The following is a 20,515-nucleotide window of genomic DNA, read 5'->3' as shown; positions in this document are numbered from 1 at the left end:
CGACTCTTTGCCCCGCGACGTTCTATATGCGATATCTCGATCGCGGCCGGGCCAATGAGCGGTCGCGCGCGCTACGTCACGTGACGCGTCGGTCAGTGGCCACGTGACCGCGAGCGGGCGGCAGCGCGACGCTTGAGTCACGTTGCGGCTTTTCCCAGTATCGAATGTCCTACGTAATTTTGTCCCGTCGCGGCAGCGATAAACACAGCGCGCGCTAATCACCATGCCTCGGTGATACCTCTTCGCGATGATTCCGTGAACGAGTAATGCGCGGCTGCCATTAATCACATTATCCCGGTGCACACCTGTCGTTACGCGACGTCGTAACGTCTCCGTCTGCTTCTCTCTTTCCGCCAGTCTATCGCTCGCGATAATTATACGAATTGTCGGGCAAGGTGCATAACCGCGTGAGTAATACGACATTCTCGGTAAACGCTTTAAACGTTATCTCGCTGCGCTGTCGGACTCTGTTACAGACGAGAGATCATTATTTCCGAGGAGGCAACTTCTGAGAAAAATGCGCCGAGAAGCTGAGAATGACATTTTCAGTGCGTGCAGATAGTCAATGAATTTTATCGCCACGACAAAGAAAGGAGAGAGAGAGAGAGAGAGAGAGAGAGAGAGAGAAAGTAAGTGTCGTGAAGAAGATTTTTGTCGTGTATACGCGTGTATAAGCGTGCGGTAAGCGAGGCTGGTGTGCGCGCGCGAGTTGTATATACGATCATCATTGTTGTTGTTGTTGTTGTTGTTGTTGTTGAACAACAACCGCCGGGCGGAGGCGAAGTAGCACAGCGGAATAAGATAATTATCGTGCGTCTCGCAACACGCGGGTGTGTACACCCGCGGATAGTGTACGCGTGCAACGCGCATGCATAAGAAATCCACTGCACGAGTCGTCGAGAAACTTCGGAGGCAGGCAAGTTGCCTGGCTGACAAGCCTGGCTTAACCCTGAAACACGAGATCTCGTTACTTTTACGGTCGGGGATGTTACGACAGGGGTGTTTTAATTAATTACTCTCTCTCGTGCAGTCATGATATATTCGAACGGGAACGAACGGGCCTAAAAATTGCCTTCTTCGGCAAATTTGCCGAGTTACTTTGAAATTATTCTGAGATTAATGCGAAACATCGTACGCGCGCGAGTGCGCGAGCCGTAAAATCATCGCTGGGATATCGATTTCCGAATCACGCATTTGCGATGCGACGTTTGAATGTTCGTTCGTTCGTTCGTTCGCGAACGTTTGAAAAAAGCGTATTGAAAGGCCGTTCTCTCCGGCCTGACGGATAAAGTCAGATAAAGCAATAAAGCGATTGTTACACACGAGGAGAGACACACTCTCATTATCCGCGATTGCTTTGCGCTAGGTTGTGTTGTTTGCTGCTGATCGGATAGCTCGGCCGGCCCGGCAAATTCACGTAACCGTGTCATTTTCTAAGAACATCCGATAGTTGTGTGTGGGGGGGGGGATAGCTGTGTTTGCGTTTACGTTAGTAATCAACGTTTCGAGCAAAGTACAAGACACGGAAATGCAGCGTGTATGTTGCGCGCGCGTTGATTGTTTCGTTAGTTCCGCGGATTTTTCCAAATGCACGCGATTCATACGCGAGTTCTGCGCAAAATCGCAGCAGACAATGAATACAACCGATTCATTGTGCAGCGGAGATAAACGGTGTTTTTATTACGGCGACGTCCGTTTCGCCGTCTACCGCGTATGAATTTAACCTTGCACCTATTATCGCTCCAGATATCTTTCATGCTTCCTCTGCAAGTACATATTACGCAAGTATCTACGTCTAACGTTGATTAGAGTTACAGCAGAAGCGCGGTGAATGTATTGTGTTTTCAGAAGTTTTCAGATGTTTTCGAGCAAGACGATTGCAATTTACAAATTGGTTGAAAAGCTCAGCTCATCTCACCGGGGTCATTAGGGATCCAAATTAAGCTCTCCGCGAGTCGAGCGTGTCACGCTACAAATTTCTTCCGTGACAGATATCCGATTAACAGACTTTAACCGATGGGGATTAAGAGAGCGATGATTTTCTCAAAGTTGCGCGTCGAAAGATCTTCCGATCTTTCAAACGTGTGTGATTATTTAAACGTGAAATAATCGCTCTTCGCCTCGGGATTTCTCACGAATCACGACTCTTCATCACGACGACGGATATCTGAATAATTGATTCTAACAATCATAAATTCAGAGGATAATAAGCTTCTGAAAACTACTATATGCACCGCACGATCTTTTGTTTAATCGATACGATTGGAAAGAATCACTTTTGATTTTCTTCGACTTGGATTTCTCGTGAATTGACTTTCCAACGAATCGTAATTCACACACAGACGCGAATACGTCTTGTCCATTTGCGTGGTACGGTCACGCGTTCTAGAAAAAGAAATCGTTTTCGAAGGCGCGATCTTTCGACATCGTGTCATCGAAGAATAATGAGCATTTTCGCTCGTGACAATCGTGGTGCCGACACATTGTTTGCCGATGCACAATTAGTCACAAATGTGTGTGTGTGTGTGTGTGTGTGTGTGTGCGATAGATTAATGCTGGAGAAAGAAAGCGCAAAAGAGAGAGGGAGAGAGAGGGAGAAGATGGCATGGGAGGGGGGGGGGGGAGGGCAGAACACCGTCAAGTCGTGCGTTCAGTGACCGCGCGCATCGACACGACGACGGCCTGCTGTAGACAGTTTGATTAAAAGTAATTGCATATGTAGCCGATGTAGCCGGATTTTGGACGAATTTTCGAAGCGGCCGCGTCGCGCGCATCGTGCTCATTCACAGGCCGCTGGTAATTTCGTGAAAATGCATTTCACGGGTCGATTGCAATGTGGATCACGCTGTTGTTTTCGGCTTCATGCCCGCTTCCTGTGATCCTTCCGGCCTGCGCGCGTACCCGCTATAATTTATGATGCGGAAGAGCCGGCATATAATGGCCGCGGGCCGAAGGCTACTGCTTTCGTCGTGAACTCTTGCCACTGTGAGTGCGAGCAATCGGTTGAATGTATTTAACGGCGCGTCGGAAGACGCAGCGTGCATAATTTAAGTTCCGCATTCAGTTCTCTCTTCGCCTCGAACTCGACTCCCGTGCGCCCGACTTTCCGCAATTCTGCCCGTATTGTGTCGCTGACACTTCGCACTTCGCGGTATGTTGGAAAAAAAAAGATCTTATTAAGAAGAAGCCGTGCGGAATAACAAAGCGCGACACAAGCTCTCGAAATATCCGTGGAATCGTATATCGTCTCCCGTTGTTGTGGCTGTACTCTTGAAGCGTGACAATAATTAAACGCGTTTGTGAAACGACACAAAGTACCGTTATCTTTGTGACATCCCTTTCTCCCTCTCTCTCTCTCTCTCTCTCTCTCTCTCTCCCTCTGCCTCTTGTCATAAATTTATTTGCCACTTATACAGCTTTAATCTAGTGAAAATGTTGCCAATGATAATATTTGCAGGACGATTCGTCGGAGCAATATCACGATAAAGTTTTTGCGTTCTACACTTGACATATTCTTCGTTCTGTGCAAACAACTTTTGAGTTCTGCGTCACAGTGTTCCGTATTTATCCACTTTTGCATAAACGCGACATAAATTATAGCGTAGCAGTTGGAAATAATGTTCACACTCGCTGCTCTCCGTGCGACTCTAACGCGCACATCCTGCAAATCTTAATCGCTGAATATCGACGCGCTATTCTTTTTTCTCCCTGATTCCTGATTACTGATTCTTCCTGATTCTTCCACCTCAACCCTTCCCTGACTTCCCTGACAGCCCTGTACTTGAACTTATGTATATCTCTTGGTTATGAAATGCAGATGAGAACGCCGACTAATCTTATTGCGCCCCGTCAACCGTTTATATAATGTAAATGCCATTATTACAGAAGCGCAGCTGGAACATCGCATACTTCATTACTCGTAAATCCCTAACTAGTAACGACACGTAACTTATTACGATACTCGTGGTTACGTAATACGCAGCTCCGTCTAGAGTAATATTTTATTGGTTAAAGGTAACAACGCGCGCCGTGTCGTCGCGTCGGCGGGCGAGAATCGCAACGTGCTACGAACAAATAAGGCAAGCGGATTAGCCTCGACGCTGTCGACACGATTCTCGAGACGTCTGTATCACACTCTGATAAGTTCATTGTGTAATTTAAAATCATCTCCCTTTATGTGTGCCAAGCCACATGTAGCTAGCGTCGCCAGTGCGATGCTAGATTTTTTACGCAACACTTTTTACTTTCACAATTCCCATCATTCCCTTTCATAATATCCGATCTGCCATCGCGTGTCCGCGATTTTACAAACGCGTCAGTCCGTTATTCGCAAATACAGTTTGCGATTAGACTTTGCGATCCTCTCGCCTTTGAAAAGCTCGCGAACGATAATGAATCACCGACGTAGACATACAATGTCTATTAACGAGGTATGCCTGAGGTTGAGCTGAGCTGTATATAATTCTTCCGTTTTCGTTTTTTAATACACAGAGATAACAGAATGTTGTTTTTCACATTCGTCACCGAGTCAAAGATAAGGCGGCATTAGGTGGGATATTTTCGCAAAAAGATATTTGACACGATATTTGACACCTTCCTCGCTTGACGAAGGCTCGTAGAACACGAGCGTGAGCTCGTTAAAGTCATATTCGAATGAATATTAGCTTTGAGTGTTATCGCGCTCATCATATTAACTTTGTATACGTTGAGCGGAGAAGGCAAACTTATGAATCAGTGATAAATAAATGTTCTCTGTCGAGACTGGTACCCGATGGTAAGATCGACGCGCGACGCAGATGTTGAGTCACTCTGGCGCTGAAAATATCGTAATTGCTATACGTCGCACTGTATAGGTATAGAGTATAGGTATAAGTATGTACGTATGTGCGCAGAGTTTTCTTCGTCGTGTTAGCTAGCGCGCGACGACGGCATCCGTAGAAGATTCTGGTTCTTCAGCCGAGGACTTCAACCGATGACGACGCGTCGGCTCTTTAAAGCCGGTGATTTAAGTTCGCGGTCGAATTACGCTCGCGAATTTGCATGCGGTACTAACGGCACCGAGGAAACTCGTTTTGCCGACAAACATCCGGCGTCCGTGCGTTTAAAATGTACACGCTGGTAAATAAATTGCGCGGTCGTAGCGTTCTCATCGATTCAAATTGATATCCGACGATAATCTTCGTTACATACATATACATACGAGTATATCTATGTGTGTGCGTGTGTGTGTGTGTATACATGCATACACACATGCATACATGTATATATGTACGTATATAGGTATTAAATATATTACGAAATCTCTCTCTCTCTCTCGTGCTTGTCAAACGCGTGACAGTTTGTGAAAATACATTTTATCGTATATATTACGGCGCCCAGATACGGCGGCCAGCGAACGTTATCTCTTTTCGTAGATTCACCGTGGCTGTGTAAATTTGGAAGTTTATCACGTTGAGCAAACTCACGGTATTGTTGCGGTCGCTCCGCAACGAACGGGGGAAAAAAAAAGTGAGTTTGCATATTGAACTGCATAAACAATGTATTAATTGAAAGGGCCAGTGAATGAAAGCGTATGGTTTAACAATATTTTTGGAAATATTTTAATCCCTGCGAATGGGGCTACGCAAATTTTCCGTCCGCGTATGATGTAGAAAAAAGACCGTTTGTTTTTGGGCAACAAATATTTGTAAGAATAATAACGAGAGAGTTTATAAAGATAAAACAGTAACGAAAGCGTCGAAAATATTATGAAAAAAATACAATATTTAAATGGCGCTCCGCGCGAGGTAGGTATGGTCATATTATTTTGCGTTGAAATGTATTCTGAATTTTTTCCAACTCGAATCGTCGACACTCATCGGCGCGGACCGAGAAAGACCGCGTCGCGTCGCGTCGCGGTTCGGCAGTGCGCGCATGCGACATGGACACGACGTCGGAAAATAATAATAATTCGCTTCTCTCGAGACGAGGTAAACTTTCGCAAGAACAGGGCTGTTACGACGGCTCCGCCCTCGGGCACTTGCGCGGATTCTCCGCGCGATTGCGAAAGCGTTAAGTGTGTCCATGCTCCTCGTCTAGGCACGTGAAGTGTCCACTTAGGCTGCACTTACTCCTCGTCAGTATGTGAATCAGATATATTCGTGTTCGTTAAATTACACGCCACCTGCAGTGGCCGCATCCGCTCGCGCGTCGCTGTTGCAGCACGCGCGTTTGTTCGATCCATCCGGTAGCGCGCCGCGCTACGTGTCCAATTGAAAATGTGTACCTTTTTGCCGGTTCGCAGTCGCATTCGGGGAATGACGAGGCATCAATTTACAATAGCGTGACCGGCGTGTAATACGTCGACTATGTATCATGGTCCGCCGAACGAGGACAACGACGACGCGATTCATCCGATGCGATGAAATACGCGGCGCACTGCTGAAGTTATGCGTCTCGTTATGCGCGGGATCGCGCGATTTTTCACGAATACTCGAATCAGCGCGAATCATCAGATTTACCCCGCCGCCGATTTGCCTTGCAACCGCGGTTGTTGCAAGATTCGTCAACCCCGTTGATGTTCCCGCTCTTAATCTTGAGTCAAAGAGCCAAAGAGTCAAAGAGTCAAAGACTCTTGTGTACACACGTATATCATCCACATACGAATCGCGAATCACAGATTCATCATATTGAATAGAATTTTTGCAAAGCAAAAGTTTTCAGTTTCAGTGCAGGCCTGCTGAACGCGGCCATTTCTAATTAACGAACGATCCTGTTGGCGGCGTAGCTGTGCTTGAAACATGGATACCGGATGGCGTGCGGCGATCGTTCAATCCTGCAGCCTCCTGCACGCCCCGGATCTTTTGACAATTTAACATTTTGGCAGTATCGGCTTGACACCGATACTCGATGTAACAATGTGTACATATTATTGTAGCGTCCGAATTCGGGACGGGAATGGAATTCCCGTCCACTGCGCTTCGGTCAGAGGTACGGGTGCACTTTTGCAAACGCAGATACACGTCGTGTGCGGCTGTTTTATTCGAACTTTGAAGGGAGGCGGAGGAGTGGGAAATTGATTTCGCCGTTCCCGTCCCGTAAATATGGGCGTAATGGAGCGAGAAATCAGCCCCAAGCGGACGACTGCGTGCGGACTAATGGAAAAATATAATTAATATTTTTATCTCGATTAAAGTGATTCAACCGCGCGGGACGCGTTTGTGCGTGCACATGTGCGTTAATATTATCGATTTATCCAATTATATGTAACTTTACTCAATAATCCTGATTCCTCTTTCTGTGTTACTTTTGAATTTTTCACATCTTTTCTCTTCTCCCTCTCCCCCCTTCTCTCTATATACATATACATATGTATATACATATATATATTCACCTTTCCGCGGCATTTAATTATGCGCTTTCATTTTATTTGCCTGAAATTTCTTTTCTCTCTATATCGTTGATGATTTTCTCCATATTGTTAATTTTCGGCGCGTACACAGCGCGTCCTTGCGACTGGTCCCAAGAAATATCCGGCGCCAAGAATAATCCGTCCGCCCGGAAAGTGTGTCAAGGTCAAACAATCGACGCGCGGTTTACGACAAGTAAGTCACGGTCTCCATCACTGCATCCGCGATTCGCGTTCGGATCGCGTTCGGATCGAGAAGTGGACTCGTTAAAATTACGCCCGAAAATTATGCTAAATGGCCGGTGGCACGTCGTGTGTGTGTGTGTGTGTGTGTGTGTCATCGACTTGTCTCGCTTGCGTAAAAATCCGCTCGCATGAAAATGCAATTTCGCGACGGTGCGGTGGTGACCCTGCCCGTGTCCGTTCGCACCAGGCACCGTTTATGGATCGGGGTTGGTTGCTATAGCGCGAACACTACAACCTCTCTCTCTCTCTCTCTCTCTCTCTCTCTCTCTTCCGTTCTCCTCCACCTGTGCGCGCTGCACACCCCCTTCCCCCCTCGCAGGGGTAAGAGAATCCCCCGAGTGTTATATCGATGGAGTCAGCCGCGAGTAGCCATACGATCGAGAGTGGCTTTTCGCTCTGAATCGCGATGGAAATGGCGCGTTGTTCGACCTTGAGAAGTGGAAACGCTCGAGAGAATAGTGGAGATCTCGTAGGGCTGACAAGGGCCCGATAAGAGAACGAGAGACTCGGTGGGAGCCGAGAGCTCTCGCAGTCACACAGGTCTCGGCGGAAGGTCTTCGGAAGAAGAGGAGAATATGTCTGAATGGGTGGTGTTTGCTCGTGTCGCGGCCGCGGCAGCCAGGTCAACGCCGGCTCGATCCTCGACCGCGTGATCAGCCAGGCGAGCAACGAGGACCAGTGTTTGTTGTATCGGCTGGCCAACTACAAGAAGGGCGGCGAGCTGATAGAGGCTTACAACCAGGGCGGCCAGCCGGAGGTCGAGAGACTGATAAGAGAGCAATTCGGCATCCTGATGTACGCGGACGGCAAGGGTCAGGTGATCAATCGCGCCGAGTATCTACGCTGGAAGTTTCGCGACCTGGAGCAGGTCGTGCTGCCGATCGAGGCGTCGTTGTCGCGCTTCGACCCGTTGGCACAGTGGTACGACCACGAAGCCTGCTGGCAGATGCAGTACAGAGGCTCGCTGGGAGAGAGCCTGCTGCACGTGCTCATCATATGCGACACGCGTATGCACACGAGGATAGCGCGCACGTTGCTCAAGTGCTTCCCACGGCTGGCCATCGACGTGGTCGAGGGCGAGGAATACCTCGGCGCTAGTGCCCTTCATCTGGCGATCGCCTACAACAACAACGAGCTCGTGCAGGATCTGGTCGAGGCGGGCGCGATCATCTCGCAACGGGCTATCGGCAGCTTCTTCCTGCCCAGAGACCAGCAGAGGATGAATCCCGTAAGGAACACCGATTACGAGGGACTCGCGTATCTCGGGGAGTACCCGCTCGCGTGGGCCGCGTGCTGCGCCAACGAAAGCGTTTACAACCTGCTGCTCGACTCCGGCGCCGATCCTGACGAGCAGGATTCTTTCGGAAATATGATTTTGCACATGGTTGTAGTGTGCGACAAATTGGTGCGTATTGCCACCGTTTACTTACTCTCGCTTACTTATTACGTTATTACGTTCGCGTCGTCGTTTCGTCGCAGATATTATCTATATCCCTCCCTTGTCCCTTGAGTTTATCCCAGAGTGATCTCAGATCACGTTGCACCGGAAACTCGGAAACACCGCCGCACACACACACGGAACGCACGTTTCCGTGTTACTCCCCTCCCCCTCCCCCCTCCCCCTCGCCCCGGTGAAAGCAAGCCTATACAGCGGAGAACCGTTGTTTGACGTAGGACATGTTCGGCTATGCCCTGCGACATCCCAAGCTTCCCACTCGCAACGGAATCGTGAATGCCGCAGGCCTGACCCCATTGACACTCGCCTGCCAGCTGGGGCGTGCCGAGGTCTTCCGTGAGATGCTGGAGCTGTCCGCACGGGAGTTCTGGCGTTACAGTAATATCACCTGCTCGGCGTATCCACTCAATGCTCTCGACACGCTGCTCCCGGACGGTAGAACAAGTATGTCGTAAAGCTAATCGAATTACGGCTCGACTATATCGTCATCCCCGTGGAATCGTCATCCACGATCCATCACGAGCGGATCGAGTGCGCGCGCGCGCGCGCGCGCGCGTTCCCCGATTAATTGCGACGAGTCAAGGCCGCGCCGCGTAGCGCAACGTAGCGCGCGGCAGAATTGCCTCCCCCCCTCCGTATTTTTTTTCTTTCTGTAGCACTCACCCTGTAGCGTTTTCCTCTCTCGCTCCCTCGCTCCTCGCCTCCTCCTTTTAGCCTTGAAAAATTAACTTTTCTCCAGAGACTTGGCTGTCGAGGCTTTTTCGCCCATTTCGCGGCATAGCACAGCTCTTTACTTATTATTGTGAAGAATATCCTTTGAATTCGCTCCTTTGAATTTCTATCTTTGAAAAGTCTCTTGTTGACTCTTTCTCGCGATAATCATCCTGCATTTATGTTCCTGCGATTTATTATCGTCGGCTTTGTGACAATTTCACTCACCGCGCGCACACATTCGTATCTTTTTTTCTTCCCTTACATGATAAGACGCGTAGAGAAATTTACGTTTTACGATATGAAATAAGTCACTTTTCTCTCCCTCTCTCTCTCTCTCTCCCCCTCTCTCCCCCTCTCTCCCCCTCTCTCCCCCTCTCTCGCCTCCCCTTTTTCAATATTGAATATTACTTGAACATGCTTCGAGTCAACGGAAATGTTGTATCTCGACGGAGGACATTTTTGGAATATTCGGTAAATTACGAGTTCCGCGCTGGATGCTTTTTTATGTAAAATTGTCCTCACACAGCCTTTCCGCATACAGGCTACAGGCCACTCGCGGGTAAAGTGTCCCAACGAGAAGCGGGCAAGTGGGGATAGAGCAGAAATTGCGACGTCGCGAGTGTCGGGGCGGGCGGGAGAAAAGGGGATGGACCGATATAGCGAGGACATGAAGGGAGGCCTTGCCCGTAAAATTGGATACGAGAGTAAAATCGAGGGCAAAATCGGGTTGCAAAGTTGCCGGAAAAAAAGAGATTTTACAAAGTTCTCTTCGCTTAGCAAGACGCAGGCTGCTAGTAAGCCATATACCGGCGGCAGCAGCTTCCCTTCGGCACAGCGCGGCGAATAACATTCTCCGGCAAAAACTCGCTGATACTGGCCGGTTATTGCCGACGCGCTCTCGTGTCGATATTTCCATGTTTTGACGGTAATTTAGAGTCGAAGTCGATTTCTCATTTAATTGGAGTCCGGACGAGATAAATGAAATCGTTTTAGGATACGCGATGCAAATTGCAGCGATATAATTTCAGGTCTATGGTTTATACATGGTCGTACGTTTAATTATGTACACAGCGGGTCTCGCCGAAAGATTTGTACACTATTAAGCTTTATTAATGTGTTTCCGATTGCTCGCCGCGAAAGTCACGCCGATCGATCTCGGCCGTGACAACAATATCGCGGTATCGCGGTAATTCACACGGGCGAGATTTTATGCGAAAGAATTTTGTGCGAAAAACATCTTTGTCTTCTTTTCTTCTGTTCTTCATCAGAATCATTCAGACAAACGTCGAGCGTAGATACGCGTTCGATTTGATTTCGCCGTTAATTTCAACAATAGTTGAGGTAGTATACTTGAAATCTGTCAAATGTCCATTCTTGGATTCCGAACGTGTGTTCCTCTGATCTACGCATATACGCGTATACGTGACATACACGTAAGTACGTATATCCCGTAGAATATAATCCCAAAGTTTCTGACCCAAAGTCTCTTATAGAGATTGATTCGATTTGACGAAGCAACGGATTCTTCAAATCCCGAGTGGAAATTTGCCGTCAGCAAGTGCGTGTCCACGGCTAAAACCAGCCCCATAGGATATCCCCGTAGGAGCAAAGGGAGTGACGCAATTCGGTTTCACCCTCGCGTTTGTCATGTCACCGACAAATTTCTCGTCGAAGAGCCGCCGCCGCCGCCGCGAGACGCCGTAGGCGGACGCCGAAGGGAGTGGAAGAAAGGGGCTGGAGGAAAGCTTTTCGCGTTGCCGTTCGCATTTTAAGAGGACCGCCAATCGAACTTGCGTGAAATTCTATCGAAGTTCGCTGGTCGTGCCGAAAGCGTTGCGGAGAAATGGATGCGACCGTCGTCGTCGTCGTCTTAGTCGTTGTCGGCCCGCCGAGTCTTCCCTGGCTGTTCGCGAAGAGCACCGCGAAGCGATGCGGATGCCTGGGTCGTCGCAGGATGCAATTACGGACATTTAACGAAGTTTCGAGATTAGCCGTGGATTCGACGCGGTGCGGTGCGGTGCGGTGCGGTGCGGCGTAGCGAGACGCGACGCGACGCGACGCGACGCGACGCGACGCGAGCTCGCGTTTCATTTAGTTTCGGAATCCATTATCCCTTCGATCCTTTCAGGCTGCCGCGCCCTCATCCCGCCCGTCCAATGTCTCACGGTCGCGGCATAGGCGTCGACCGATTTCGCAAGGGTGGCGCGGTGGCGTCGCGATGACGAGGGAGACGGTGGAGGAAAGTAACCGGGCGAGAACGCGCCGCTACAGCGAGGTGGGCCAAACTTTCGGCACGTCCCTCTTCCACGGACACGCTTAATTACTCTGAACCAAGGCCAGAGAACGATCCAGAGTCGGAGGGATGAGATTGGTGGGAGGGGGAGGAGGGGAGGAGTGGTAGTGGTGACGACGATGGTGGCGGCGGTCAAAGGTCGGAGCGGATTCTACGGATAAGCCATTCCCCTCGCCGGCTTCGCTCCGGTGTTTCTCTGCCTGCCTTAATCCGCACGGTAGTCGCGCGCGCGCGCAAAAAGCGCGGTGCTCCCTGCAAAAAGTTACTAGTTCGCAACTTCCGGTATGATCTTTGCACCGCAAACTGACCAGGATGTAATTCCGAGGCTCGAAGGCGCTCGCTTAAGCGCGATCAATTTCGTATTTCGTAATCGCGGATCGGTATCGTCGCGCGTGGTCGCGCGCGATTACTGTAAGAGAGCGCGAGCGTTTCGATTAATGAAATTTACACAAGGTAAAAGCTGCACGGGGGGGGGGGGGCGGGCGTTGCAGCCTTTGTCGCGCTTTGCAGCATATTTCCGTATGCAGTGGCCACGGCCACGCGCCGTGCACCGTCTCGTGTCGCGCTTGTACTCTTATGTAAATTCGAGGATAACGAGATTAATCCGCGAGTAATCGCGACGTCGCGAGATACGACGTCGTCGGTCGCGTGTGAACGTCACGACGCGCTCACGACTATTTGAGCCGCTTACGATATTCTTGGCTGAGGACAGACAGATTCCTGACGACGCGCGATCGTTAAGACGCTCGCCCTCTTTCAACTCGCGCTCCTATTTCAGAGTTTTCTTTCACACATAAGCGACGACGCCACATAAGAGGACTCCCGGCAGCTTTCGAGGTCGAGTGGAAACGATACAGAGTGCGAAATCCGCTCAATGTACAGGGACAAAAATATTCTACCTGGTGTACTCATAAATCTCTCGCGTTTCTTTCTTCGGTTTTCAGGATCATTTGGCCTGTGGTCTGTGAGACATTTAAATTATCCGGGGAAAATATTTGCACAAATAAAATCTGAGGTGTAACGAAGGAATGCAAGGAATTATATTATACGATATGTGAGAGTACAGTATGATTGTATTATTTGAATGGAACTGTAATTTTAATGTATTATTTTAATACATTCGATAAAATTGGTCGCTTTGATAAAATTTGTAACCGATATTAATTTCCAACGTGTTAAAGCTAACAAGGTCTGCATACATAAATCGATAGTTATTCTGTGTTATTATACAAGTTATACACACACACACACACACACACACGTAAAATGTACATGGGCGGTTTGATTTTGTGTTTGTATACAGAATTATAACATTTTCCTCGAGTTGTAATGTTTCGCAACAGCCTGCGAACACAGTGCTGCGGAAAGAGAAAATCAAATTAAACGAAACGATTTTCTTGGCTCACCTCTAACGCACATATTTGTCGACATTCATATTTGCGAATGAACGATATAATCCTATAGGGCATATATGTGTACTGGAAATATCGGCGGATGTGTCGATAACAGCTACGTACGTAAGGTATACGCGCGATAAAATTTTAATGACAGTTTTGTTTTATCTAAAGTTGCTTTACAAAATTCAATTTCGTCGCGTTACGTTAATTTTTAAAGTCAAACTTTGGCGAAGCGTGATTTACGCGACACAGCAAAGAACACCATAATTTCGTAACTTGCTTACAAACTTTCCGAAGCTTAATTCGCGCACTTAATGAACGCGCATTCAATTTAATCAACATATTTCATTTTCAATAGCTGACATCGCGTCAAATCATATTTTCGACGAAGAAAAATTGCCCTCGAAAACTCAATGTCACCCGGTAGAGGCCAGTATGATTTTAATTATCCATTGAGCCGTCACAGATCTCTCCTTCCTGTTTTATTATTTAACTTGAATACCAGAACGGCTATCGGCTTGTCAACTCGAGAAAAATATCGAGGTTAGGTGCTAATGTTTATTTCAAGAATATCCGACACACACACACACACACACACACACACACACATTCGCACATTGCTACCGCAATAATACAAGACCTTGGAGAATAAATGGTACAAACCCCAGAAAAGAGCGAACTAAATAAAAGTCTCGTCTCGGCGAAATAGGCAAAAATAGGTGAAAAATAAAAAAAAGTTAAATTTGCATTATTTCCTGGATTTTCTGGATTAAAGTGTGGACGACCATGGATGATATTTTATCCGGATTATTCGAATTTAAATCCATCACCACTTACGAATCTTACCTCGTCTGCCCCGAAGATACGCCCTGCTTAGCCTCGCGAACGGTTCTCCGAGATAATTACTGCCGATCGGAGCAAACTACCAAAGTGGTAGTTCGTTATTGAAGCTTGGTTCAATGCCCGGCCGGGGTCACTGGACATAGTCCTGGACTGAGAAAGCTCAGGGAAAACTATCTCATGGCTCTGCGTTCCAAAGTCAGATATAATTACGAGCTGCGGTAACGGACACGCGTTAGTAACTTCGCCGCGGATAGCACGGATCTCATCGGAAGATCAGCAGCCGTCATTCAAAATTGAAGACCTGATGATCGAAGGTATCGCATTAGGATCGGATGCGCGCAACGCGTTTTACCGCTCCACCGGCCGATCCGAAACCGAAACTACCCTCCAGAATTATAAATATGTAAGCGTTTGAAAGCTTTGAGATCGGTAGGAAATTCACCTCGTGTGTTTGAATTGTGCGAACAAACTCACCGTCAGAGTTTTGGATTTCAGAATTCGTTTCAAGATTGTTTTGAATTCCTTTCGGTTTATTAACTAGAAAGAGAGAGAGAGAGAGAGAGAGAGAGAGAGAGAGAGAGACCGAGCGAGAGAGAGAGAGAGAGAGAGAGAGAGAGAGAGAGAGAGACCGAGCGAGAGAGAGAGAGAGAGAGAGAGAGAGAGAGAGAGAGAGAGAGAGAATATTTTGTGCATCTTTTATCAAAAATAAAAGGGAAAAGGAAAAGATACATGTATGTTGAGAGATATTTTCGATTATCAAGTTAATATAACATTGTTCGTAGCGTATTTGACACGGTTGAGACGTTTCGAAACCGAGGAACAATGTTTTTGACGGGTCAAGCTACCGTGTACACCTTCGCCTGAGTCGAGTGGTAATTAAGGACTCCCGAGGATACAATTCTCCAAGTTCCAATTACTTTAGCACTCGCGCCATGCCAGGCGAAGTGCGACGACAGATGCATGCGATCGATACAACCGGGTTTCCCGGTGTGTACATGAACGTTACACTTAATATTTCACTATGCGATTCGGCAGCAAATATATATGTGTGTGTGTGTGTGTACGAATATTGATCGCACCAAGGTAAAATGTTAAAAGTCGCTAACTGTGACTTAAATATTTAAAACTCGACCTCACACGATGAATCCGTTGTTGTTGTTGTCTCGGATTACCCGGTTTGTTGCGGCGATACGACATATACAATACGATGCGACTCCGCCAGATACTTAAACACCGACTCGGTTTCTCGGTAATAACGCGCGCGCACCATCTCTCGCCGATTGCGGCGTATTTTCGAATGAAATGTTCGAATGGCATCGAGGCCACATTGTCCTTTGGTCCGCGCGGATGCGCGACCAAAGGAAAATTTCCGCCTCCGCGACGGGGAAAGTTTCCGCGCTGGATGCGACGGGAATGCCGAAAAGGTGCCGCGCTCGCGCTCGCACCTGCACGGCGGCGGTACGCTACGCCGCGGCGTACGCACGCTCACTAATGCAAAACCCATAATTATCGCGGCGCAAACCCTAAAGCGATGTTCCATTAACCGCAAATGGCTCTCTCCGAATTTCTATTTCAGACTGGAACTCTGCGCTATTTATCATTCTGAACGGTACGAAGGAGGAGCACTTGGACATGCTGGACGGTGGTGTTATTCAGCGATTACTTGAGGAAAAATGGAAGACCTTTGCGCGAGTAAGTGCGTCCACGTGATGGCGTTTCCCGCTCGTTTCTCCCGCTGAATTATATAATATGCTTTATACCGCCACACCAACCACTTTTTCATCGTCTCCCTTCGCTCTCTTTTGACCGGCCACATTCAGCGGTCATTTATAGCGGTCGACGGTGCGACCGTCTGTGATTCGAAACTTTCATCCATCTTATGCAAAAGTCATGCATGCGACGTTGCTTCAGTCAGAGAATCAGACACCGTGGGCTCGCTTTTAGCACTGAGCACGCGTGTGCGTCAGCACACGGCAAGTATCTCCGCCTTCACGCCTGACTTTACTCTGTAACAATGACTCGGGGGTATTCCGTCCGCAACGAGATAGAATCTCGTTACGGACGGAACATACGAGTTGACTGTCCCGCGCGACCTCGTCTTTTATCAAGTCAATTTTCAAGTCAAACCGCCACTTCGCGAGTGCTTAATTTTTTCCTGTACATTGCCGCGGAACGAAATTTTATTAGCCTCGAGGAATAAAATAGCGGCCAGTGCCGCGAAAATAATCACGCTCGTGTAATCACGCGTCTGAGAATGAAACTTCGAAGTGAAACTCGAACTTTGCGTACAATCGTTTCTTCGTATTCGCCGAAGGTGCGCTAGAGGTGCGCTATGCTAATGTGTCTGTCTAACGGTATCTGCTAGGATCTGCTCTTTTCTTCCGTCGAACGTAGAACACGTCCGGCTCTTTTCAGCTTGTAACTCTATTGGATATTCATACGACTACCCGGGTCTTGCACCGAACAAAAGAAAGATTTCTTTTCTTCTCATGTTCCGTACGTAACTCAATGCACCAAAAATGGGAGTTGCTCCTTGCCGCTGCAGTCCTTCAATTTTATACTTTTGTGCTTAATATATATCGTGTACTTTTTTTCTTTCGCGCAGCAAGTAGCACTTTGTATATCGAGAGAACGAGCGTATTTATGGTTGTACAATTATCTATAGACGGACTTGCAAGACGTATTCGCACCGTGTATTATTTGAATGAATAATGCGAGTTATATACCTGGGGGAGAAGGGCGGGGGGGGGAGGCGGGTTCACATCGGATTTATAAAAGATTTAAATCGAGAGATCGTAAGAAGCCGCTCGGAAATTATTCGTTGAGATAAACTGCTACTTTTCTACGTTAATTAATTTTGCAATTGGACCTACCACTTGGAATATTGGTCAATGCAAAAGGAGCAAATCTAAATTTGTCGCAGAATTTATAGCATATATAGAAAAATAGCGATAGTTATGAGATATTCCGTGCACTTTGATACGAGTAAGATATTTTCGACGACACGAAAACATACTTTACGAAAATCGTTGCATCATATCTTTGGAATCCTTCATGCTACTACTAACAAAGCTAGGGGATAGGAAAGAGCAGTTTACGTCACGAGATCAAACCGCATCGTTCGAAACACGAAGCGCTTTCTCGAACGCCGAATATAGCATGAAATTGACAATGCAAGCTGTTAGATAGTAGATATGTAGATGCCGATAAATACACGTTATTTCGGAATCGCGCTATCCGCGATCCGCCGTCACTCGCGACTCGCAACTCGAGCAGTGTTGCACATCTTAATTTTTTGACGCTCGGAAGCTTCACGTTCCGCTAAAACGGGCTAAAACAAATTGATGGAATAAACTGTCACTTATATCGATATTCACACAGCTGGCTTTATGAACATATCGATTCGTGCAGTGATGAAAATATTCAGAAAGCACACGCGAGTTCCTCGGAAGCCCGACTTAACGCGCAGCCATCTCGGATTGATGGAAATAGTATTATATATTTAAATTGTCATAAGCGCGCGCGTGCGAGTGGAATTTATGATTTATGATCCCTCTCAGTGCGGATGCGAGCGCACAGAGCGCATCTATATTTCGAGATATCATCACGGTCCATCCAACGCGACGTCGAGTACGATATCTCTCTCTCTCTCTCTCTCTCTCTCTCTCTCTCTCTCTCTCTCTCTCTCTCTCTTCCTCTCTCGAGTGACTTGGAACGATTAACACCCAGCCGATCAGCCGGTCGAGTGACGTCGATGAGGCTTCCGGCGATGGCGTATAATTGCATCGGTTATTTCAAGTCACTCCGTCGGACTCGCGGTGGCTCAGTGATTTCGAAACGATGGCTATCGAAGTTATACGGGCGGGCTGATTGCAATTACGATCGCATCACGAACGAGCTTCCGTACGTCGAAAGCTCCGACGTCGATCGGACGGGCGTATCGCGCATATTATAACTGCACCGCGTCCATAACGTGTCCCATTTCTGGCACTAATCATGGCCACACACTCGAACCGCACGTAGACGCAGTATTACCGCGTATCCGGCCGCGATGATTCTCCTATTATCCGATCGATCGCGCGGAGTCAATCCGAGTCGAGCGCTTCGTTATAGCGATCATGTCCGTTTAACGGGACGCGCGTGCAACGACCGCTTTACGTACGGGCGGCGTTTGATGACGCTCGCGTTTGAGAAAACGCGAAAGACGCAAACGCACGACGTGTGTTGTATGTTTAGTTCAATTGGATCGTCGCGTGAGACGACGCAGCTAATACTCACGACCATGCGGCGTTGCAGATATTCGCGCGATGTTCTATGATGCGTCGTCGCTGTCGAATCGCGCGACACATTCGTCACGGACACGAGGTGTGTATCTTGCAAATAAATGTAATGTCACTTGGCAATAAATAAACACAAGTGATATTAATTGTGCAACGAGAGAGAGAGAGAGAGAGAGAGAGAGAGAGAGAGAGAGAGAGAGAGAGAGAGAGAGAGAGAGAGAGAGAGAGAGAGAGAGAGAGAGAGAGAGGCTTTACGATCGACGGAATCCGTGATCGAACATGTCCAGATTATCCAGGATCCTGCCGTAAATCACGCCTTCTTCACGCGGTACTTGGTACCATAACCCCGCGGCTTATGAGAGAACGCGCAAGAGATACGACGGACAGAAGCGCGGCGCGACGCGACGCGACGCGAAATGTGCGAGAGGGCCGGAAATCGATCATCTCGAATGCTCGGCTCATAGCCGAAAAACCCCCTCGAGCTTAGCCCCGGGGACCGACGATATTTTCGCAAGAGTCCGCCCGCCCGCCCACCTATATTCGCCCCTATAGTACTCTCGTAAAACTTTCCTCTTATGTTCCGGCCAATCGATGCGGAAAGTTCGTGAGTGCATACGCCGACATCTATTCTCCACGAAAAGTTGCAGTTCCTGAAGCGATTGATTATCTTGGTGTTTCACCTGGCCTCGCTGTCCTTAGCCGTGTACTTCAGGCCCGCGGACATGGACGCCGAGTTGCTGCAGTGGCCCGACGAGATTACGGACGCCGCCCGCATCGCGGCGGAATGCAGTACCGTGCTGGGTGTGCTAAGTTACATCCTGGTGCAACTGGGCGGCGAGATGATCAACATCGGTCCGCTGTCGTTCCTGAAGCAACTGGTTGGTAGGCTTGGATCTTTCTCTCCGTTTACGACGACACACCACGCTGTTCGAGTCTCGTTTCGGACCATAGACTTGCCCGAGGCTTGCCACGCGACACGCAAGTTTTCAGATTCGAGAAGCTCGAGAAATTGCTCAAGTCGCTGAACACTGATACGCACGTTAATCGTAAGCCTTTGTGTCTTTTTGCCCGGAGATTAGATAAAAGCGTGAGACAGCAAGGTTCAACGTCGGATTTCAAGAGGTTTCAAGAGTGCGCTTTACCTAGCTAGTCTAGAATAGAAAGAGAGGTTTATATATAGAATCTATACATATATATATATATTTTTTTTTCTTTTTTCCTCAATTTCCATCTATGCAACTATGCAACTTCAGATGGTTGCGCGCTCGTAAATTTATGTGAAACACTCGATATTAACCGACATAACTTGAAGAATCGGATATCCAATTTCCAAAATCAGATTCAACGCTCGTTCGCGTTCTCTTTCTTTTGTTTTTTTCCTTTAAATTTCCACACTGCGAGCACGAGAACCTTTTAGGGTTCTCGAGAAACAAACGATGAGAAACAACGCTGCTGCATCGTCTTCGTGGTTTCTCCCGATCGTGAAATGCCCCGTTGTTTCGTGACGGCCGCGGCGGCTCGCGATGTCGATGCTGGACGGTGCAATTTCGGTTGCGATGCCGGCTAAGTGCAGCCGGTTGCGCAAATCCGAGGCTAGTGAACTGTAACGGATCACGATGGACGCGCGAGGTATATTCCAGCGGCTGCTGGAAACCGTACGCTCGTGGCACTAATCTTTCACGCATTAATGAGCCCAAAGAATGAGAGAAAGATAGGTCGATGATTACACACGCATTGCGAATAGCGGTATATAGCAATAGCGGCAGCGCGATACCGCGCCGCTATTGCGAGATCCTGTCGGTCTCTTTTCTAATAACTTCATTAACTCACATGCAGGCACTCGCATGTATGTATTATAGTACATATCGCGGTACATGTATCGCGAGATTCGAGGGAGCG

General features: G+C 48.1%; 1 protein-coding gene across 1 annotated transcript in view; it reads left to right on the top strand.

Annotated features, from left to right (window-relative positions):
* Positions 1 to 7,893: 7,893 nt before the first annotated feature.
* The window catches only part of iav (transient receptor potential cation channel subfamily V iav), a 31,173-nt gene continuing 18,551 nt past the window's right edge, over positions 7,894 to 20,515 (top strand). The window contains exons 1-4 of the mRNA XM_011140811.3: positions 7,894 to 9,038; positions 9,308 to 9,533; positions 15,913 to 16,028; positions 19,258 to 19,494. Of these exons, the coding sequence (XP_011139113.1) occupies positions 8,217 to 9,038; positions 9,308 to 9,533; positions 15,913 to 16,028; positions 19,258 to 19,494 (1,401 nt within the window). The 5' untranslated portion in view covers positions 7,894 to 8,216. The remainder of the gene's footprint in view (positions 9,039 to 9,307; positions 9,534 to 15,912; positions 16,029 to 19,257; positions 19,495 to 20,515) is intronic.

This window comes from Harpegnathos saltator, unplaced genomic scaffold (assembly GCF_003227715.2).
Source record: "Harpegnathos saltator strain DR-91 unplaced genomic scaffold, Hsal_v8.6 scaffold100, whole genome shotgun sequence".
Lineage (NCBI taxonomy): Eukaryota > Metazoa > Arthropoda > Insecta > Hymenoptera > Formicidae > Harpegnathos > Harpegnathos saltator.
This window is presented reverse-complemented; position numbering and strand designations above follow the sequence as displayed.